At 42.0% G+C, this 22921-nt stretch overlaps 1 protein-coding gene across 6 annotated transcripts in view; it reads left to right on the plus strand.

The window, feature by feature from the left end:
• Positions 1-1585: 1585 nt before the first annotated feature.
• The window catches only part of pikfyve (phosphoinositide kinase, FYVE finger containing), a 30940-nt gene continuing 9604 nt past the window's right edge, over positions 1586-22921 (plus strand). Inside the window, exons 1-26 of one of the 6 annotated variants that reach the window (XM_076874670.1) lie at positions 1586-1755; positions 4061-4257; positions 5835-5990; positions 8101-8210; positions 9087-9258; positions 9495-9702; positions 11061-11087; positions 11311-11400; positions 12615-12771; positions 12874-13031; positions 13534-13645; positions 13882-14029; positions 14268-14432; positions 14828-14887; positions 14971-15100; positions 16462-16642; positions 16772-16846; positions 16978-17085; positions 17171-17311; positions 18338-18464; positions 18545-19422; positions 19523-19930; positions 21905-22005; positions 22092-22163; positions 22264-22435; positions 22671-22849. In XM_076874670.1, coding sequence (XP_076730785.1) covers positions 4074-4257; positions 5835-5990; positions 8101-8210; positions 9087-9258; positions 9495-9702; positions 11061-11087; positions 11311-11400; positions 12615-12771; positions 12874-13031; positions 13534-13645; positions 13882-14029; positions 14268-14432; positions 14828-14887; positions 14971-15100; positions 16462-16642; positions 16772-16846; positions 16978-17085; positions 17171-17311; positions 18338-18464; positions 18545-19422; positions 19523-19930; positions 21905-22005; positions 22092-22163; positions 22264-22435; positions 22671-22849 — 4319 coding nt within the window. In that variant the 5' untranslated portion in view covers positions 1586-1755; positions 4061-4073. Of the gene's footprint in view, positions 1756-2224; positions 2324-4060; positions 4258-5834; positions 5991-8100; positions 8211-9086; positions 9259-9494; positions 9703-11060; positions 11088-11310; positions 11401-12614; positions 12772-12873; positions 13032-13533; positions 13646-13881; positions 14030-14267; positions 14433-14827; positions 14888-14970; positions 15101-16461; positions 16643-16771; positions 16847-16977; positions 17086-17170; positions 17312-18337; positions 18465-18544; positions 19423-19522; positions 19931-21904; positions 22006-22091; positions 22164-22263; positions 22436-22670; positions 22850-22921 lie in introns of those variants that run through there. The other 5 variants (XM_004569826.4, XM_004569827.4, XM_076874671.1 and 2 more) reach the window with 5 other exon arrangements.

The following is a 22921-nucleotide window of genomic DNA, read 5'->3' on the forward strand; positions in this document are numbered from 1 at the left end:
CTCTCTTTATTCTGACATTTAACTAATTCAAAAGATATTTCAATATTTATTTATCCAAAACAAAACAAGTTTACTCTAAATTGATGTTGTACAGTAAAAAAATGTTCTTGTGTTTTCCATAAAGTGTATGTAAATATCTGGTTTAAACTGTGAATATACTGCTGTGTATTGAAATTCCTCTTGTTTTGCATATACATGAAATATACTGAACAACATACAAAGCATAATATATAAAATACTACCAGAGTTTTTTCTTTGAAAGAAGCTCCTTATGTCCATTCTTGTATATCAGTACATTACTGAAACCGATTTATTTAGCCGTGGAGGGTAACAACTGAAAATATGAAATAAACACACATGTAAGCTAAGACTCTCTAAAGAAACAGCATTGTTGTTTTTCAGCTTTTCATTTCACCATTTGTTGATTCACTTGAAGAGCAAGTAAGTAATATGGGTCAAGTGCAGTATAAATGATTTGCTTTGGAACCTGGTCAAACTTCAGTTCTTGTCTGTCTGCCTAGCTCCGTTTCTCCAACAGCGCACTGGCAGGCAGCAGCTGCCCCGCCCCGCTTAGTGTCTGAGCTCGGATCATACCAATATTAGGGGGGATTTACACACAGTCCTAAATTCCCACAGTGTGCACTATGTGCTTCGAATATTGTGTGTAGTTTTTTGTTTTATACAGTTGTCAGCCAGGCATCTAACTATGAAAAAATTACACTCCAAAAGACCCCGGGCTTCTGAAAAAACAACCCGGGCTTAAGCCCAGTAAGCCACCCCCCCCCCCCCCCCCCCCCCCGCTCCGCCACTGGTTAAGAGTGAACTAATATTAAAAATAAACCGATAACAACTTATTTCATATAAAAGACTAAATTCAGAGGTTTAGTCTTCGAACAGTTTGGCTACACAAAGTTTGTCTGACAAAGCTGAATGTAGGAAAAGACAAAAATGATAAAATTGAAAGTTTTAGCTCACAGAAGAGACACTTTTGTGACATTAAATAAATAAAAATAGAAATAATCCACAAAATGTTCCCCTTTTCACTCAAAAAATGCAATTTTACATTGTATGAGTTATCCATTTACAAAAGGAAAAACAAAAGAAGAAATTACATGAAGAACAATAAGAATAAGTACAGCGGCATTTTTTAACAACATAAATACCACAACATTTTTAGTAAAAGTTGGTCAGACTTTGTAGTTTTCTACAAAAACCTCTTATTTGGTTGTACTGACTTTAGCGAGAAGCGTTTTACCTTATCAGCTTGACTGCTGTTGTGGTTTAGACTGTTGTAGACTTTTTTCTTTCCCCTATTTGTATGTGTGTTTATATACATCTCTTAATTGTAATTATTTTGCTTACTGTCTTTCATATAGCTATGTGACTCAGTCTGCTACCCTGTGTATCTGTTACTGTTTATTTGTATGGAGAATCAAATAGCCATAAAAATGTAATAGAAGTAAGGTAATGGCTGAATGTGTTTAGCTGCACTTGAGACATCCCTGTTCAAACAACATTGCTTTTAGTCACCGCTAAAGTAGGAGACTGCCGCCTGGCTGCCATCCTCTAATGAACGCCTCCATCGCCGTCTCTATGTTCGGCTTTTGCGCCTGGCTGGTCACAACCAGTGGTGGGAGTCGATTGGATAGGTCTGTCTGGTGTTTCAAAGGAGTCGGGGTTTCCTCCAGGTGTTTTACAGCTGCCTTGAAAGCGGAGGTGCTCCATACAGTGATGTCAGTCTCCTATAGTGAACGGGTAATTCATAGTTTTTGCTGTCACGGCAGTTACCCAGATTTTACGACCAGTAGAGCCTACCGGCTAGTTAGCATACGAAGCTAGTACTAACTAGCTTGGCTAAAAACAGTTGTAGCTGCTTCTGTACTGTTCGTCAAGCTAGTTGATCAGCACGGCTTGAGTTGAGTCATAGTTTCCGCCTACAAAAAACAACTAATTCGTTAAAAGACATTTCAAGATACTTGTAATTATAAAGTCAATATGCTACAATTAAAATCTGGTGATATAAGATACGTAAAAGGTATTAGTTTAGGTAGTTAATAGCGAGCTAGTGGCTAACTTTGACGACTAGTGAAAAAAAATGTGGAAAATGGTGATGGATATCTGTGCAGTCTATGAGCGTATCCAAACGACAGCAATCTTTAGCTCTTTGATGGGGCTGAGGGCTTGGTCGTGTCAGGACACTGTAGTGACGCTTCGGCCTATTTTGATCACATGATAAGGTGGTGGATGTGGTACCTCTGCTTTCACTACTAGTATCTAAAATGGCTTGTATTGCAAACTCAAAGTCCGTGGCCTTCTTGAGTAGGTAAGTAAAAAAGAGATTGGTATCGGCTTTTAAGCTTTGATCACGGAGAATTTTAAGAAGCGGATGCGGACCAGCCGAGAGTCTTTCTTGTCACGAGGTCGAGTTCATGTGTGGGACCGTCAGCGATCAAATGTTAGATATGTCAGCTTTAGGTTGCAACAGCAGTGTGTGAAAGGAGATACAAAGATGTTGTTCCCGTTGATGGAAAAAAAAAATCAAAGTAAAAAACCTGATAATTTCTTCTTTATTAGCAGACTCTTTTCCAAATATACTATTTGAAAGAAATTAAACAGGTTGCCCTAAAATGTGGACTTCCTTGTTCACTGTGGTATACATTGAAATGGTTGCTGGAGTTGAGTGGTTACACCACAGAGTGAGGATTTGAGTTCTTGTTTTGAAGTTTGCAGTCACAAGGTTGTGTGTCATCAGTTTCAACATTGGTGGTGATGGTGTTGGGCATACAGACTTCCTGTCACCACTATTAAAATTGTTGGTCACGCTGAGCCTATTTCAACAGGTTTACTGGGTACAATCTGAGGGGACCCAGCATGGACAAATTATCCTATAACACAGACTCAGTTCAGACTCAGCTACCAGGTCATGCAAATTGTATACACTGCACATACCCTCCCTAAGCAAAGACTTTGGTTGCACAATAACACAAGGATTTAAAGTCACCACTAAGGATGGAAAAGTCAGAAAATGAATAGAAGGAGACACAAAAGCATAAAGCTCAACAGTTTTCATCTTGTTTTCAATGTCAGGCTGTAATTGTAGTTTTTAATGCCCTAAAGTTGGGCATTTTGACATTGGAGTCTTTGGATTTGACTTGCTTATGCTGAGTAGCTACGTGAGGAACTACCATTCTGGCAGGTCTGTCTTGGCTTCATTTTCAGCCTGGAGTTTGCCACTTGGCATATTCCTGCTATTTCTGGTCATTCAATAAATAAACATATATGTTATGCTTGAGGAAATGAAAAGCAAAAACAAATGGCTAAAATACTTTTATTACCATGGTCATCATTTTTTCCTTTTTCCTGGGTAGCTTATCCCTGTTAGCATCCACTAATATGTGGTTAAATATCTCATACCAAGTTTTAACTTTTGATAGCCATCAGCAAGCTTCTGGTATAATTCTGGCTGAATATTTAACCACTCTTCTTGACAGAATTCATTTAAATTTGTTGGCTTCCTGCCACAGAACTGGCTTTTAAGCATAGTTTTAAGTATAGGACTTTGAGAAGGCAATTCCAGCAGCTCAATATTAACCTCCTTTGTCCATGGTAAAATCAGCTTTGATGTATGTTTTGGATCATTTTCCTGTTGGAACACCCAGCTGTGTCTAAGTTTAAACTGTCAGAAGCCCTCGGACAGTTAGACCCTTTCAACCAGTCCGAAGATGTTAATTGTAAACTGAGAGGAGCTTAAACAGCTTGTTTCAGAAAGTGGACAAACTGTAAGATATATAAGGATTATTTTGAACTTTGAATCATGCAAAACTGCTCTCGTAGAAAAACAGTGTAGTCCTTGAAATGTGTAATGTGTATTAGATGACAGAGCGTGCAATTTGATTGTTTTTAGGCAGGGTAGGTGCAAGAATCTTGGAATTAAAATAGTCAGCAGTTACTGATATTTTTGCAGGTAAGTTTCTAGGAACTGACTAAAGACTGAATAAGCTAAATGTGTTCTTGCTTACATGTGCATTCTTCAGTGCATACCTTTTTCCCTCTATGGCAGGAGGAACAGTGACATGGCTACAGATGACAAGTCCTCGTCCTCATCCTCAACGGACTGGAGCGTGGAGCCAGCTGGCATCTCACCCACCAGCCCCTCCCACCTGACTCACTTCAAGCCACTGACTCCAGAGCAGGATGAACCTCCCCTCCGCTCTGCATACAGCTCCTTTGTCAACCTGTTTCGGTTTAACAACAAAGGTGAGGAAATGCACAATATAATCAAATAGAAGCCCAAGAATTTCACTTGAGTTAGTCCAAAAGCTACACTCTGTATTGATTTTTATTTCTTTAATGTTTGAAAGTTAGAGAAAAGTGAGACCGCTCACTGATTAACAGAGATTACATATAGATATTTTGCCTACCACTGTAAACACAGTGCGATAAATCTGTAGTGGAAATTACATCTTACAGTATTTTTGACTCGACACAATATTTTATAGAAGATGTTTATCTGAACCGGAGCCAGGACCCAGTTAGCTGCACAAGTCATGAATTAAAATTCTCCAATAAGTCTGGTCCCCTAATTTTAGTCATGTAATGCAGTCATGTGACCAGTTGTTTTGTTTGCTCTGAGTTTTGACAGCCCTATTAAAGATTAATATGAGTGTGTACATGCTCCAGATAGCTTTTCTTCAAATTCTTTAATTCTCACTCACTTTTGCAACTTTGTACTTTTTATTTTTTTTGTTACTCACAGCAACAACTCCACCTCATTGTTACGGTAGTCCATTTAAAAAACTCGGTGCTTTTCCTCGACATTTTGCCGCGACGTTTCAAAGAGCCGGAAAGTAAATAAACGGCAGTCGAATCGTCTTGCGTCTCACGCATGCGCAGTACTGGAACGTAAGTGTTTTCGGCTGTTTCAATGTGGACGCGCAACTCTGTGAAAACAACTGAAAACGATAGTGTGGACGTGGAGCGTTTTCAGATGAAAACGCTGTTTTCAAACGTATATTTGATCATTTTGAATTGGCTGCCAGCAACATATATAACAAAACAAGGGGCAACAAACTGGAGAAGTTGTGTAATATTGAACACATCAGTAATATTGCATTTCAGAAAAGCTGATGCGTTCACTACTCTTGTTAACCGGTACATAATTTGATTACAGATTCAGAAATTTCCACACAAAGAAGAGTTTTTATACATAAGGGACAGTGAAAGTCCCGTGACGGCTGTGATCTGTGTGACTGTTGTAGAAATCACAGCACAGACTCAGGGGTACTCCTCTAAACCGCTGTCAGTAAAAGAACTTCAGCACTGCATATGCAAATGTCTCATGTTAAGATTTTACCATGCAAAGAGTTTAGTTAAAAACTTTTTGCATGGTTTAGTTAAAATGGAGCTATTAAACTACCCTGTCATCTGACCAGTTGAAATCCGTTTTTTGTTGTTGTTGTTGTTGTTGTTGTTGTTGTTGTTGTTTTTTTGCATCATTCTGTTTGTTATCAGCACACAGTTAAAGAGTGAATCCGATAGAGTGCCTTATTGCACCCGGCCCATCTGTGAAGGCGCCTCTATTGCTCAACAAAATATGCAGATTTTGGAGTCACATGAGTCTGTAGTAAAAGAGGTTGGATTCACTCACATTAGAGAGAAACCTTTTTGTGGTTGCATTTAATGCATTTAATTTTCTAATATCCGGATCTTTAGACTGAACAACAGTCCTTTACTGTCAGATTTCCTATCTTGAAATTGATGACTTTTTACAATTGGCTTTGATTTAACTGCAAACTACTGGACTTAATTATTCAGCACATTCTCTGTGTGTTCAGATGAGGGACGCCCTCCTTCAACAGCCTCAGAGAAGCCAGACATTCCAGCCCCTTCTCCTCAATCAGAGAGGAGAAGCTGGTCCACCAGTCCCTCTCACTCGAGGACGCATCGAAAGCAACATCCCGACCACTACAGACGCACCTCAACAGCCTCAGGTAAAAGTCACACACTGGACACTTCCTGATATTCGAGACAGGTTTGGTTTTTTTATGCTTACAAATTAGTCAAACTCTTTGAAAGCTTTCAAATTCAGCTCCACACTCTGTTGAAAATGAACAGATAGCTGTGAGACGAGAAGAACAGGATCATTTCCAGTGCTGCAAACCTCTTAAACATTTTGATCTTGTGCAAAACCAATAAAACATGTTTTATTGTCACAAGATCATAAAATGCATTTCACAATATTGAATTGAACTGCATCCTGCATTTGGTTCCAGTTTTTGATGGGGAAGAATAATAAGAGTCGTCTCATCCAATAAAGCAACAGAAGCAACAACCATATTGCATATTATAACATAAGAATACAAACAAGTCATTTGCCTGTCACGGGCTATAGTGTCTGCACGTGTTGTGGTTGTGATGATCAGTACAACTGATAAGGTTTTTGTCTTCTCAACTAAAATGCTGAGTAAATATTATTGTGTGGTCTGTTCTGGTAAGACTGCTTGGCTGTCATCTGTGAAGAAACACTGCACACTCCTTAAACACTGTTAGTTTTGTACATGCCAACAATGACACTTAAATGACAACAAAACACTGATTCAAACAAAGGAAATTTATAAAGAATTCATAGAAGTGGTCAGGAAAGTGGAGCAAAAATAAAGCTCATGGCAGGAAAAAAGTGTCTGTCTTGTTGTTTTTTGTGATTAAGTTAAAATGTCTTCTGCCTGACGACACCACCAAACTCCCCTAATTACAGTTTCAGAGGCAAAAAACATGTTCTGTGTAAACCTTTATTAGTGTTAACTCAGTAGAGAAACAGGTGTCTGACTAGAAATGTCTTTGTTAATGAAGCACCAGCTTCTGTGTTTCTTTTTTTGAACGAAAACCTGCAGATTTGAATGTGAGTTGATCACAGAAACAATTCTGTGAGCGTTTGTGTAACTGTCTTGATGCATGCTCAATCATCCAGGTAAGTAAGTGCCAAAAAGTTGATTCTGTTCATCTGGACGTAGTGTTTTCAGACGAAGTGACTTCTTCATCCAAGGACTGAAGAAGTCACTTGGATGAGTGACCAAACGTTTCTCCCACTGAAAACGTTACATCCAGAAGAACAGAATCAACTTTTTGGTGTTTGTGTAACTGGTTGTGTTTGAAATCATTCCCTGCTGCTTGTGTCAGGGGTTCTGTGTAGCAGACGAGATATGAACTCATTGGCAAAATGACACAAACACTTTTGGAAACTTGTCGAGTCACTTTGAATCATGTCACTGTCATGCAGTGAAGTTGTGACAAATCAGCATCAACAAGTTCCTTCTTCCTCACAGTGCGTGATGGTATACAATCCCTGGATAGTGACCTGCTCAGAAGAGCTTTCAGAGCACCGTATTTACACTTACTGTACGATCAGACGGCAATACAAAATATCTAATGGAAGTGAGTGATTTGGGACACAGCCATTGTTATGTTGGAAAGAGAAAACAAAAAAATGATGCACATGAGTGCTGTAACATCCATTCTCGTGTCTTTTCTGATTGCAGTGGATTGGCCAGGTGAGGGCTCTTCTGCACTGTGTGGTTTTACTAAAGCTATTTTGTCTGGACTGTAGCTGCTCAGTCTGAAAAAATAGCCTGTGTGTGTGTGTGTGTGTGTGTGTGTGTGTGTGTGTGTGTGTGTGTGTGTGTGTGTGTGTGATTTGCCTTTTAAAACAGAGCGCTTCCTTTTAGTGTTTGGTTTGCCTCTCAGGTACTAATAATTGGAATGTAATTTGTTATGATTGATTTTTAAGCTAACATTTCTAGTCATCATGCTTTTTTGCCAAGTTATTTATTTTTTGTTTTTTTATTTTTTTATTAACTTGGATTGTGTCATGTCACATTTGCAACTTTAAAGGTAGTTGTTCATTGTCAAATGTTTCTCATTTAGCTGTGTAATTACATTACCTAAGAGAAGCCAATGTAGCATTTATTCAGATTAAATATATATATATATGTATTTTCTTTTTTAAAAGAGGAATATTTGACAATGCGGCAGGACTTATTTATAGACTTATTTATTGTGCTCACTTGTTCTGTTTGTTCATTTGTTTGCATGGATGATTTTTAGAGGGAAGCGGGAAATCTGTTGCATCTCTAAGTAATCATGACCCTCGTACTGCTGTGCAACTTCGCACTGCACTGAAGCGGCTGAAGGAGATCATGGAGGGAAAGAGCCAGGTAAAACAAACTCCTCTATATTTGGAAACATTTGTTTACCTTTGGTATTTCATTATAATATGCCTTTTCTAGGAAAAGTGTGAATGTTCAGTCCAGTTCAAAGGTTTTGAGCGCTAAAAGTGAACTGAGTTTGTCTGTTTTTAATCAACAATGTCATAAATATGGCCCAAGCCATGCAATACCTCTCTAGGGCTGTGCCATATCATCCTCGATAATACAGTAAGCATCTTTACCCGATGCAAAAACAGCATATTGCAAAGTTTTTGTTGTAGCGATGCCATGCATTTATCTTCCCCATTGTGCACAACAATAAGATAACCCTGGTGTACATAAAACAGAGCACACTACTACAAATGATGTCACTGAAGCACTTGGTAGTATGACCAAACACTGGATGGAAATGACTGCAGTTACATGGTGGGAAAGCAGGGCCCAAGATATGACATTATGTCACAATCTTGCACAACTCCTGAAGACAGGGTTAGCTTATTTTAGTTATTATTGAACTACAGTGTTCAGTAGTAATTTTGTACTTTTACTGCTGCATAATGCTGCTGCATTTTTACTTAAATACAAAGGTGGTAAAGCTTCTGGGCTGCTATCCCTCAAGACTTTCTCCTTTGAAGCAATGTACTATCTGGGATTGTAACATCTAGTTCTTTTATTGAATGAGAATGCTGCTGGGACCTTTTTTTTTTTTTTTTTTTTTTTTTTTAAGAGAATTAGGAAGTGAATTAGGAACTCAATTTTTCCCTATATTATCAAAAATGTGGTTCTTGCAAATTTCCTTGGACTATCGTGATGTCATCTTAAGGTCATATCACCCATACGTCTCTGTGGATGAAAGCAGCATGCTGTGATGTTGTCCCCCTTCAGGACAGCGATCTGAAGCAGTACTGGATGCCAGATAGCCAGTGTAAGGAGTGCTATGACTGCAACGAGAAGTTTACCACCTTTCGCCGCAGACATCACTGCAGGCTGTGTGGGCAGATCTTCTGTAGCCGCTGCTGCAACCAGGAAATTCCCGGAAAGTTCATGGGCTACACAGGTAGGGTCCAGATATTACTTGGTTACGAATGTATCAGAAAACTGTTTGTAATCCACCAGAATATCTTGCATTGTCATTTTACATCATCCTACATTAATGTTAACCTTGGTGGAAACGTTCCTCTATCTAAGCACTCGTGACACTTTTGTGAGAATAATTCCTCCCATTTCTATTATCTGTCACTCTTTCCTTCTTTACGCCTCTTCCTGTCTTGGTCGGCCTCTCTGTGTTGCCAGGAGACCTGCGGGCGTGTACATACTGCCGTAAATTAGCATTAAACTACGCTCACTCAGCTGACTCGGGCTCCATCGGCGAGGATCTGAGCGCCTTGTCTGACTCTCCCTCCTCTGTGTGTGTGCTGGAGCCCAGTGAACCACGGACGCCATTGGGTGGGCGCAAGTCCAGCAGGAACATCTTCCTTGAGGAGGACCTGACCTGGCAGAGGTGACACAAATGCACACTTGGTGGCAAGTTATATCTGAGAAATTTTAATTTACATACCCAGATGGAATTGAGCTTGTAATATACTGTATGTAAAACCTGATTTCTGGCACTTATGTTTGAATGATTTCCAGTTGAGTTTGAACAAACGCAGGTAGAATACAGGCTTTCTGCATGATTCCTTCACTATCAGCTCTGAACTGATGGTTACAGTCAAAGAGTCAAAAAAGTGTCCTCCTGTCTTTTCCTGACCACTCTTATAAAAATACTTCATGTTGTAAAGTTTGAGTACTCACAGGGACATAAAAGAAGAGACACGCACTGCTCAGAGAATCAGACTGGGCAGTCATGTGACACCTGTTTTTAATGCTGCTCTGATGAGGGCTACTGGAACAAGGCTTTACATAGACATGGGAACATGGAAGTGTTGGAATGCTACTATGCCAGACAACTCAGAGACTTGGCTGGCACATGTAGTAACTATGAATGAGAACAAGTCTGTAATGACTATGAAGTACCTGGTAGCTCATTAGAAGAAACCTGCTGTCAAAGCAGGAGATTCAGGGGAATAATAGTGGTCAGTATGGACATAATGACCCAACCCTGGTTAGAAGAGAGCAGTGTGGCTGAGATGATGCTTAACCACCTGCAGCAACAGATGTATCTATTGAGGGCGCAGCTCCCCCAGCTCACCGACAAGGCCCTGTCAGAGGAGATGCTTCAATCCAATTCAGTTTTATTTATATAGCACCAAATCACAACAACAGTCGCCTCAAGACACTTTATATTGTCAAGTAAAGACCCTACAATGGCAATCGGACACTGTTTGACTGTAGCCCAGTTCCTCCTGCCTCCACGCTGCACCTCCAGCCGTCATACTTCTTCCTGTTCACTAAAGTCTGTCATGAAGGGTCCGTCTCTTAGTGGAATCATGCTGTTTGATGTCTGCTCATCTTTTCCTTGCTGGATTTTCTGCTTCAATGTGAAGTTTGTAGATTCTGTACTATGTGCTTGGTTAAGACCCATCAAGCTGAATCATATTGCACATGCCTTTAACATGTGGTTCTAATTATTTAAGAATCTGCTTAAAGCATAACTAATCTCAACTTTCCTTTTGAAAAATGGTTGACGATCTTTTTTTTTTTTTTAAAAAGATATCTTTAGCGTGCACAGAACAGACCAGACAAATTGTTAAATGAGTCTTCAAAGACTTATCTGTTTCAAACTTTCTCCAAGCATATGTGCATTTTACAACTTGTGCTTGTTTGGTTGCAGTTTTAAGCCTGTGTGCTCCCCTGCTTTTTCTCTGTCAACTTCCTTCAAAGAAAATCTGTTTCCTCTCTCTCTCTCTTCTGGCATAGAAAAACTCCTATTGGGATGAGAAAGACGTGAGTCTTGCTGTTTGTTTCATTCTTTTTCTTTTCGTTTCTTCTTTTTTTCCACATGTGTCTCAGCTTTAGCGGTCAGTTAGCAGAGGCTAATGCTTTCTAGCTCTGTAAAGAAAATAGTCTTCTGCATTCTGAAATCTACTGATCATAAATGTGGGCGGAGAACAGAAAGGAAATGCAAGGACTGCAGGAAGAGTCTAAATCCAAGTTTGTGTGTTGTTAGTATGATTCACCAGGAGCCTCAGAACAGCGGCCTCACTTCAAGGCTGACCACACTGCAGGAAGACGTAGGAAAATCACCTGTGAGGAAGAGGTCAGTCGCTGCTTTTTGTTTGCTTGTACAAATTACATTATGCACAGTGTGTTCCAGCCTCGTTCCGCACAGGTAAAGAAGAATTTTGGTTTTCTCCGTGTTTTCTTCATGCCAGCAGGGTCTGAAGTTTTTTGTTTGTTTTTTTTTAGATCACCTCAATCTTTATCCAAAAACAACAAGCTATCCAGATCATTGCCACATCGAATAATTCTGTTTCCTACTTCATTCCTACATTTCTCTGTCTCCATTTGTTACTGTTATTTTTGTTATTATCGTTCAGTCTTCATTTAGTAAGGTCATCTAATGGAAATTGAGTTCTAGGACTGGATTTTCCAAAGCTGCAGTCACACTGGGGGAAACGGTTATTGTAGACTGTGGCACAAACAGAATTGCTGTGACTGAGTGCGAAGAGCTTGTGATCTTGTTGCATTTTAAATGGTTGCTTTGAAGCCAAGGGTCAGGGCTGCGACCACTCTGAGACAGTTGCTGTCTTCAAAGAAACTTTGGTGCATCAAGAGGACAATAAAATATCAATAAGTCTGAGTCAGACTGCTGTCAGTTTGAGATTGAATTGAGTTAATTTGGTAATTCCACGCATCTGTTTGTGGTAACAATTGTAATACACTGGTGAAAAGCATAGTAGTATTTCTGTCTATTGCAAATCTGTTGCCACGTACATGCACATAAATTCACACTAAACATAAATCCACACGAGTCCTGCCAGAACCTCCGAGATTTGAAATCAAATTTTCTCCACCAATAGTGACGTTGTTGCAGGACAGCAGCTGAACTGCAAAAACACACACATGCTCAGCAACCTATACGAGTATTACTAGAATGCAAGCAGTTGAACTGAGTCGTTTGTTGCGACTGAAGTTGGGCTCGTCGGTGCAGACTGACTCAGAGTGATTTCAGGGAGTCAGTGTTTCTAAATAAGACAGGAATTATTTTTGATAACTGTCACCAGTTTGTCTGAGAGTGTTTCCACTCACTGCAACATGAAATATTGAGATCATGACCAGAGAAGTAATTTTCCAGAGGCAACACAGTTAATTGTATCTTCTGTTCTTAGCAGTAGAAGTTTATAAAAAAAGATTATTGAGCTCAGTTTTTCAGCTTATTTGTGTCTCAGTCCAGAACAACCTTGGGTAAAAACATCTGTACAGTTTAAATAGCTAGAAGCCATGAATGTGAGTGGTTCCCGTTTCTCTCAGATCTGCCAGTGTGACCACCATGACGCTGGATCGCTCTGTATCCTCTATGGTGCCTTCCTACGACAGCTCAGTCAGCCCGCCAACCAGTCGATCCATGTCGGGGACCAAGAGCGGCACCAAGCTGGACCACAGTGAGGAGGAGCGAAAGATCCTGCTGGTAGCTGATTTTTCCTTTCTCTTCTTCTGATTTCATGGTTCACGGTTCCTCGTTGTTGTAACACCATCTGAGTGATGCCAACCAGTACAACATGTCTTGTAGGATTCCTCTCAGCTGAAGGATCTGTGGAAGAAAATCTGCCACAATAGCACAGGAATGGAGTTTCAGGACCACAGATACTGGCTCAGGACTTACCCAAACTGCATTGTGGGAAAGGAGCTTGTCAACTGGCTGCTGAGAAATGGAACCATCTCCACCAGGTACGATTGCATTGGAGCAGGGCTGAGGAACTCCAGGCCTCGAGGGCCAGTGTCCTGCAGGTTTTAGATCTCACCCTGGGTAGACACACCTTAATCAAATGATTAGTTCATTACCAGGCCTCTGGAGAACTTCAAGACATGTTGAGGAGGTCATTTAGCCATCTAAATCAGCTGTGTTGGATCAAGGACACATCTAAAACCTGCAGGACACCGGCCCTCGAGGCCTGGAGTTGGACACCCCTGCCCTGGAGAAACAACAATGCTTATTTTCTTCTAGTGCGTTAAAGGTGTGTGTTTCATAAACATCGTTGGACAGGTCTTTGGCATCTGCATGCACATGATTAGGAATTCTTCTAAAAGTTTCTAATAGTTTGGTAAATTACTTTTTATGTGTACATGCATGAACGGTTGACTGACTTCCCCTGCTCATTTTGATAAAAATATATTAACATGTTAAAAGCTGCTCTCTCTCATGTTTTACTCCGGTTTTTCCATGTTGCAGGGCACAGGCTATTGCAATAGGCCAGGCATTAGTAGACGGTCGCTGGATCGACTGCGTCACACACCACGACCAGCTGTTCAGGGACGAGTATGCACTCTACCGACCTCTTCAGGTGAGAGCTGCTTCCTGCTGATACGCAAAGCCTGCAGATAGTGAGGGAAAGCCGAATTACAGAAATATTTTAGGATACCGTCTAAGTTGTTTTAATTTGCTGTAATCCGCATTGACTCATTGCAGCAGTGATATTGATTCAATGGGGTGGGCTTGATTGCTCAAGGGGGTCATACCACTGATTATTTCAGTGAAGGTTAATGTGCAGACTTTGACGTCACGCTGTTTGATCTTTAGAGCACAGAGTTCTCAGAAACCCCATCTCCAGACAGCGATAGTGTCAACTCACTGGAGGGACATTCAGAGCCATCTTGGTTTAAAGACATCAAGTTTGATGACAGCGACACAGAGCAGCTTGCAGATGAGACTGAGTACGCCATGCCCAGTACGTATCTGTGTGACACTTTATTCAGTGTTTTATCTTTGCAACTGAAGCCTCTTTGCATGGGGTTTGGTTTTAATGAATGTAAATATGTTGCAAACTGTGGGAGATTTTTGTATTTCTACTAATTTTTTAATTGACACATGTCATCTACAAGCTCTCACATTTTACACCGTATTTACCTTCATATCGTTTCTCTGCATTCCAATCTGTGTGTGTGTGTGTGTATGCATGCATCTAGACTCTGCCAGCCCCAGCAAGAGGACGTCAGTTAGCAGTTCCCATTCTGTGGTGGATAGTGACTCCGCCGCCTCTATAAACCTTAACATGGAGCAAAACAATGTCAACTTTCATGTTAAGAAGCAGTCCAAATATCCACACGTGCCTCCTGCTGCTGAGCAGAAAGGTAAATATTCCCTGCTGCGATATGACCTGTACGTGAGGATCCTTGGCCACAGTGACATCGTCTGTCATTAGGAGTTTGTAAATTGGCCATAGGTGTGAATATGAGTGTGAATGGTTGTCTGTCTCTTTGTGTTAGCCCTGCGACAGTCTCTGCAATGAAATTGTTTTGTGAAGCAAAGTATTTATGCTGGGTCTGTGGTAGAAGCAGGGCCTATTTTCTTCCACAGAAGTGCAGATAACATGCAGGTAATTCCACGTGCTGTCTCAGTTTTTTGTGCTGATGGATTTCATTTCCTGTTTTTTAGATTTTTTTAACAAAAGGAAATGCCTGAGTGAAAATCTAATAGTTGTTTGGGAGTGTTTAAAAATAACACTTTCTTTTTGTTTTTTAAACAGAATTTCTTTTGTCCGAGGATGGAGTGCAGAACATTGTCATAACTGATGCATTCATCAAAGGTACGAACTCTGCAGATCCTCACTGATTTAATTAGTAACTCACTGGCATATCTGACTAGGCAAACTTATTATTCTTGCCACAGAGTCTCTGTTCAACCGTCGTGTGGAGGAAAAGGCTAAAGAGATGATGTTCACCCCACTGGGTTGGCACCACAGCTCTTTGGATCAGCTCAGAGAGGAAAACGGGGAGAAGAAGGCCATGGAGAGGCTGCTGTGAGTGGATATGGCACCACTGTGATTATAGAGCAATAGTGTCAAAACTAGGGCTGCAAACCACAAACTACCAGTTTGCATTCACTATTTACTTGCTATAGAATAGTCATTTGATATTGGCATGTAATAGATATAGACATATAACATTAACTCACAAGAAGAGGTACAAATAGATAAATAAATATAAACAAAAACACAAGTGTATCAAATTAAATCAGATGTAATTTAGGACACCATGTTCGAACCTAAGGGTGTCCATAAGTGGACATGGCACCAGGACACCCTAGGCTGCAGGTCGATGATCGATTTTGTCGATGACCAGACCTGCGGCCATATGTGCTGATAAAGAGAGGGGCTGAGCTGTCAACTGATCGCCACCTGGTGGTGAGTTGGATCAGGTGGATGCTAAACGTATAGTGAGAGTGCGCTGGGAATGCCTGGCAGAGGCCCCGGTCCGAGAGATCTTCGATACGCACTTTCGGCAGAGCTTCAACAGCTTTCCGAGGGAGACTGGGGACATTGAGCCCCAATAGGCCATGTTCTGCACCTCCATCGTCGAAGCCCCTGCACGGAGCTTGGGTCGTAAGGTGGTTGGTGCCTGTCGTGGTGGTATTCCCCGAACTAAATGGTGGACACCAGAGGTGAAGGGAGCCACCAAGCTGAAGAAGGAGTCCTATCGGGCTTAGTTAGCCTGCGGGACTGTAGACAGCCAAACAGAACGCAGCTCAGGCAGTGACTGAATCCAAAACTCGGGCGTGGGAGGAGTTCGGGGAGGCCATGGAAAAAGACTTTCGGACTGCCTTGATGAGATTCTGGCAAACCGTTAGGTGACTCACGAGGAGAACTGCTGCTGACTTAGACTGAGAACATTGTTGGGCGGTGGAAGGAAAGCTTCGAGGACCTCCACTGGCACGTCTTCCATAGTCTGGGGACAATGAGGAGAACTCGTCTATCTCTGGGGACGAGGTCACTGAGGCAGTTAAACAACTCCTTTTATGGCAGGGCCCCTGGCGTGGATGAGGTTCGCCCTGAGTTCCTGAAGGCTCTGGATATAGTAGGGCTGTCTTGGTTTATATGCCTCTACAATGTTGTGTGGACATCAGGGGCGGTACCTCTGGATTGGCAGAGACTGGGGTGGTGGTTCCCATGTTTAAGGAGGGGGAAGTGTTCCAACTGTTCGGGGATCACAGTAGTCGGCAATAAGTCAGACTTTCAGGTGGGTGATGGATTCCAGAGAAGAATTCGGTAAAAATAAGGTAAAAAGCTCCAAAAAATGGTTTGAAGATGACAGTAACTTAGAAGGTAAGCTGCTGGCATTTCTACATGGTAGAAGGTTTCTAACCACCTGCCTGTCTGTTTAGTTCAGCCAACCACAGCCACATGATGGCGCTGCTGCAGCAGCTGCTCTATAGTGAGTCGCTATCTCTGTCCTGGCGGGATATCATCGTACCCGTGGTCCGGCAGGTCGTGCAGACGGTGCGGCCCGACGTTCGCAACTGCGATGACGACATGGACATCCGGCAGCTGGTCCACATCAAGAAGGTTGAAGCCAAACTTTAGCCGCAACCACTGTATTCATATTTTGTCTAATTAACTAAATAAACAGTATAGTCAGCTCTATGAGTAGCTGAGTTACATACAGTTATAACTGAATCTTTATTTGTGGTTCAGATTCCTGGAGGCAAGAAGTTTGACTCAATGGTCGTAAATGGCTTTGTGTGCACAAAAAACATCGCCCACAAGAAGGTAGGGTCAACTATTGTGATCATATGAATCTGCAGTTATATCAAGAAATACAGTAAAGGAATGTAACAGTTGTTGAATGAAATATGTGAAGAATAGCTGATAGTAAACTAATCCGTCTGACCTGCAACCAGATGAACCCCTACATCAAGAACCCCAGGATCCTGATGCTCAAGTGTTCCATAGAGTACCTGTACAGAGAGGAGACCAAGTTTACCTCCATTGACCCCATCGTCCTACAAGTGAGTCACTCCAGCAGTGAAACAGCAGAGGAAACGAGCCTTTTCTGTGCTTTTCTGAAAGAAGCTTTCTTTGTCTCTACCTCAGGAGCGAGAGTTTTTGAAGAACTATGTGCAGCGCATCGTGGATGTCCGTCCAAACCTGGTGTTGGTGGAGAAGACGGTTTCTCGTATTGCTCAAGACATGCTGTTAGAGCATGGCATCACACTGGTCATCAACGTCAAACCGGTCAGTTTAACGTCAGTGTTCCACTCGAAATATATAGTTTACTTTCTCTAGTTTTACCTTTACCAACAACAGTTTCACCATTAATGCCACTGTGACAGTGGCATTAATGGTGAACTGAGAAAAAAGTATTCATATAACATGTTGTATGCACATTTAATACACCGAGAAATAAAATTCTTTCAGTTGGTAAGATTATAAAATTTCTGTCACCTGCTCATTTTTATCACAGTTTTGGGTTTTGAGTGCAGCCAAAATCACAGCAGATTGGTAGAGGCATCACATCCTGCCTTGATAAATGTTGTGGAAAGGTGCTGGACATGCAGGTCTGAAATAAATAAATCACTGTGATGCACTTAGGTGGGCACTAAGTTAAATTGATCAACTTTGAGATGTAATCTGCATGTAAAAAATGGATGTAGTCATGACGACTGACCAAATCACAACAACAGTCGCCTTGAGCTGCTTTATATTGTAAGGTAAAGACCCTACGATGATGCAAAACCCCATTAATCACATGACCTCTGTGATCCAGCACTTGGCGACACTGGATCTGAGAGGGAGATGCCTGTGACCATGTAAACGTTGGCAGTGTAACACATAACTTGTCGATCACAAGGTGGGACAGCCCCAAAGAATGCCATGTACTCTAAGCGGAAAGTGTTTACCGAGGTCATGGATCAAAGGAGCCGAAGGGTCATTTTCTCATAGACGTCGGTATAACCAGATTTCTCTTCGCAACCAGAGAAATTACCCTCTACTGTCTTTTTCTTAACTTTTGAGACTCATTTTTCTCCATCTTTAGTAAAAAGTCTGTGCTGTGAGATGAAACAATTGCTAGTGTATAATGTACGTGGTCACCTCATTGCTTCTTGACTTTTCTTGTGTGTATGCTCTTTTACTCTGATTCATACATTTTAAAGAAACAAAGCTTGGTCTGGAACATCATCATCATCTAATGGACCTGCTAGAAATGTCTTTGAGGAGATGTCTTTGCTCAAGTGTTCATTTTTTTCCCCTCCTTTTTAGCAAGTTTTGGACAGAGTGAGTCATATGACTCAGGGAGACCTGGTAATGTCCATGGACCAGCTCCTCACCAAACCTCGTCTGGGGACCTGCCACAAGTTCTACATGCAGCCCTTTATACTGGCAAACAGTAAGAAGCACACACTCCTCTCAGTGGACCCTGCTGCAATGATAGGTCATTGCTGTCATTCTCTCTCTTTGTCCTTCCAGGTGAGGTGAAGACATTGATGTTCTTTGAGGGCTGCCCTCCTCATCTTGGATGCTCCATAAAACTGCGTGGTGCTTCAGAGTACGAGCTGGCCAGGGTGAAGGAGATCATCATGCTGATGGTATGCGTGGCCTACCACTCCCAGCTGGAGATCTCGTTCCTCATGGATGAGTTCGCCATGCCGCCCAGCTTGGCACAAAGCACTTCGTTCCCCTGTCTGCTGGAAGGCGCCGCTGCTTCAGAGGAAGAGGAAGATGGAGAGAGTCCAGGGAGCGAGAACAATGAAGAGAGCCCAGGGAAAACTGCAGGAAGTGAAGATTCTGCATCTGCAGCACAGACTGAGGATGAAGGGCTTCTCTTAGACTCTTCATCTAAAAATGGAGACCTAGAAGCTCTCCAAGACAAATTGAACCCAAAATCACCTACCCCATCTGTCCGAAAGGATGAGGCTCCTGCAGAGACGAGGACCTCCTCTCCATTTTCCAACCCTCCTGCACCGCCCTTTTCTGTGTCCCCTCCATTCCTCATGGAAGAAGACCAAGAGATGACAGGCTCCGACACGCTGATCGCAGCATCTGATGGGGATATGGGGCGAGAGGCAACGCTGCTGAAGCAGGAGTCGTTAGGTTTAGAGGATGGTGATGGATCAGAGACACCAACTCCTAAGTTGTTCAGAGACCCCCTGCAGGATGACACGGGGATGTTTTTCGCAGAGCAGGTGGCTTCATCTGATGACCGCCTGAAGTCCATCTCTGCAGTGTTCAAGCAGGAGCTCAAGGACGTCATCCTGTGCATTTCCCCCTTCATCACATTTAAAGAACCATTCCTTCTCACACCAGCTGGCATGCACTGCCCCAGCAGGGACTACTTTCCTGAGCAGGTACCTTAGTTTACTTAGTTTCCTGCCTGCACTTTGGCGCTGTTTCCGAATTTTTCCCTGATTCACAGACCACTAATTTGAGTTTTTCCACGCCTTGTAGGTCTACCTTTCTCCTCTCCTCAACAAGGACCTGAAGGAACTGGACGTGCGCAGAAAACGGCAGCTCCTTAAAGACTCAGCCCCCTCCTCACTGGTTGGAGGACAGACCAACGGCGTTGTGCAACCGAGGCCCATTGAGTTCCTGCCTTGCCACAGTCTGACCAGCACCCGCATTGTAGAGCAGCTGAGCAATAGTCAGAATTTGGCCGAGATGTTGGCGGACTACAGAGCAAAGGGGGGTCGCATCCGGCAGAAAGAAACCCATGACCCCTTCAACTCTGCCGCAGCTGCTGCCAGTAGCCAGAGCCGGGGGGCTGATATACCAGGCAAACCATCAGTGAAGAGCGAAGGAGAAGAGGAGAGGCCGAGCAAACAGAGCGAGATGAACTGGGCCCCCAAGGTGAGCAACGTAAGGCCGATCATTCTTCACCAGAACAGAATTTCAAACCATCAAAATGTTTTAATCTGACACTGCCAAGCACAGTGAGACACTATTTGTTTAGCCTCCATATATTTGTAACTTCTGATAAATGATGTATGCTTGTGTGATGTGTATTTACTGCCTGAACATGAGTTCCAGCCTTGAGGTTTCAGTTTCTCAATCGTTATCTGGTGAATTCAGCTGAGGAACAGAATCTAAACAGATACTAAAAGTCTGATGTTGTTCCTTTGTGAAGTTGTCTATTGTTTGTTTATTTCATTGTCATTATTTCTCAGAGGTTTGTTGAGGTGAACTAGGTTTAAATCTTCAAAAAGAGTATTTACTTGTAGATATTTAAAAACAACAGTTTGAAGGACGCAGCCTACTAGGGTCTATTTAGGGCAAAAACATGTCCATATATGGAGCTATATTGATACAAATGCTCTTATCATTTAAAATATTTTCTCACCACACACCAAATTTCAATCAGAGGAAATGCAGAGGAAAAGGTGGGTTTAGTGCACAAGATTCTGTATTTGCCGTATTTGGGAATATCTTTCTTTGTGAAATTTTAGTGAATTGACTGTTGGAGGTTTAAATGAACTGCAGTAATGCAAACACACACTATGTGCTCAAAAGTCGGGCTGTGCGATATGACCAAATTCTCATATCCCGCTATAAGACATTTACCGTCTCGACAACGATATCTATTACAAAATTTTACATTTTGTGTAAATTCTGTGAATCTCAGGCAACTCGACTGTGTGAAGTGTTTTGAGCTGGGCTCGTGTACCTGGAGTCGAGTGTTACATAAGTTGAAACAGCCGCAGTTTTCTTTGTATTTATTACACAGCGTGCTGCGGGGAAAAGCCTGTTCTAAGGTTTATTTTTTAGCACCTGACGGCTCTTTTTAGCTTCTCTGTAAACACTGCATAGTATATCGCGTGATTCGGTTTATTTTGAAAAATCTCAACAGGATCTACAGCTTTATGTGGAAAATAAGCAAGCGGACGGCGGAGCCACTCAATGGTTTTACCGTCGTTGTTGTTAATGACAAGGCATGAAAACAGTCGCTTGTCTGTCCGTAGTGTGGTTATATTAAATATAAGAGAAAGAGAGAAACTTAAGAAATTCTACAGTGACCCATCAAAACCATGAAAACATATTACCGTAAACAAACGATAGCGTAATATGAAACGATAGATGTTTTCATATCGTCATCCGATATATATCTTTATGTGGAACAGCCCTACTCAAAAGTACTGGGCGAGACCTTTGAATTCAGGTTTTTGCAGTTCAATTTAGGTATTTAAAATCAAGCAGCTGGCAACAGTGTCTGTCATTACAAGCATTAATAAAGAATGGGTGATTCTAAAGAGTTCACTGAATTAGAGTGCGATACTGTAACAGGATGCTTCTGTTGCCACAGGTCAGTTTGTGAAATGCCTTTTTTTTCTAGATATTTTACAATCAATGCTTTGAGTGGTATTGCAGACTGGATGCATGTAGGAACCAAAGCAACGCTGCCATGAAGTGGCAGACTCTATAAAGATACAGATGTTGTCACTGAGCGCTGACATCATAGTAAAAGTAAAAGCTGTGTTTCAAACCACTTCCGACATTAACATCAGCACAAAACCGCTTCATGTCATGGGTTTTCATGGCTGAGCAGCATCTGTAGACGTCACGTGTAGGTGTCCCAGTACTTTTGACCGTATAGTATATTTGTAGTACAAATTGCTCAGCATTATGCTTGATGCTGTCACTGGTTCGTGTGTTTAGCTGCCTGTCTGTAGGGGTATTAAAAACGGCTGAACTAATGTGCAAAAGCACATTCAAGGGAACCTTTTAGTAGAAAGTGCCTTTGCATCCTAGTTGCACTGCTGAGCCAGGACTCCTCAGCTTTGATTTAAGAAGTGTATCGAGGTGTTTGAACTTATTCTTTACTTTTCTCATCCTCAGCTGGACTGCCTGAATCCCATCAACCATCAGAGGTTGTGTGTGCTTTTCAGTAGTTCATCTATTCAGTCCAACAATGCACCCAACCCCTGTGTCAGCCCATGGTAAACCGGTCATACAGAGATAACCTGTAAATATGATCCGAAATAAAAGAGAGAACCTGGAGTCACTGCCCTGTGTTTGTCAACAGGATTGTCACGATGGAGTTTTATGGCAAGAACGACCTCTCTCTGGGTGTTTTCCTGGAACGATATTGTTTCAGGTACGACAACAAAGACGTGCCTTAGATTAATGAGATGAGATTTAAAAAGTTGGATTCTTGGAACATGTTGTAATGTGTTTGTGTGGATGTTCACCTGCAGGCCATCCTACCAGTGCCCCAGCATGTTCTGTGAGACTCCCATGGTGCATCACGTCCGTCGGTTTGTGCACGGCAACGGCTGTGTGCAGATTGTGTTGAAGGAGTTGGACTCCCCTGTGCCTGGTTATCAGCACACAATTCTCAACTACTCCTGGTGCCGAATCTGCAAGCAGGTCAGTAACAGTTCAGATAGACCATCTGGGGCCTTACTGTATGGTGTGTGTGTTCGTTTTCTATGGTCGAGCAATTAATCAGTCAAAAGCAGCTTAAAGTGTCCTCTGCTGTGTTTGTATCTTAGGTGTACTCTGCCAAATGTGATGCCACTGAAAATTCCACTATTTGTATGAATGAATGAATGAAAGTGGTGACCCGGTCTTCTCACCATGCTTCTCTTCTCTCTGTCTGTAGGTGACACCGGTGGTTCCTCTCTCCAATGACTCGTGGTGTATGTCTTTTGCCAAATACCTGGAACTTCGCTTCTATGGTCACCAGTACTCCAGACGGGCTAATGCAGAGCCCTGCGGGCACTCCATCCACAAAGACTACCACCAGTACTTCTCATATAACCAGATGGTGGCTTCCTTCAGGTAGTCATTCACACTACTGCATTATAGCCATTATAGTGTCAAACAACAAATGGGTCAGAGAACAGAATGCAA

Source organism: Maylandia zebra, linkage group LG16 (assembly GCF_041146795.1).
Source record: "Maylandia zebra isolate NMK-2024a linkage group LG16, Mzebra_GT3a, whole genome shotgun sequence".
NCBI classification, from domain to species: Eukaryota; Metazoa; Chordata; class Actinopteri; order Cichliformes; family Cichlidae; genus Maylandia; species Maylandia zebra.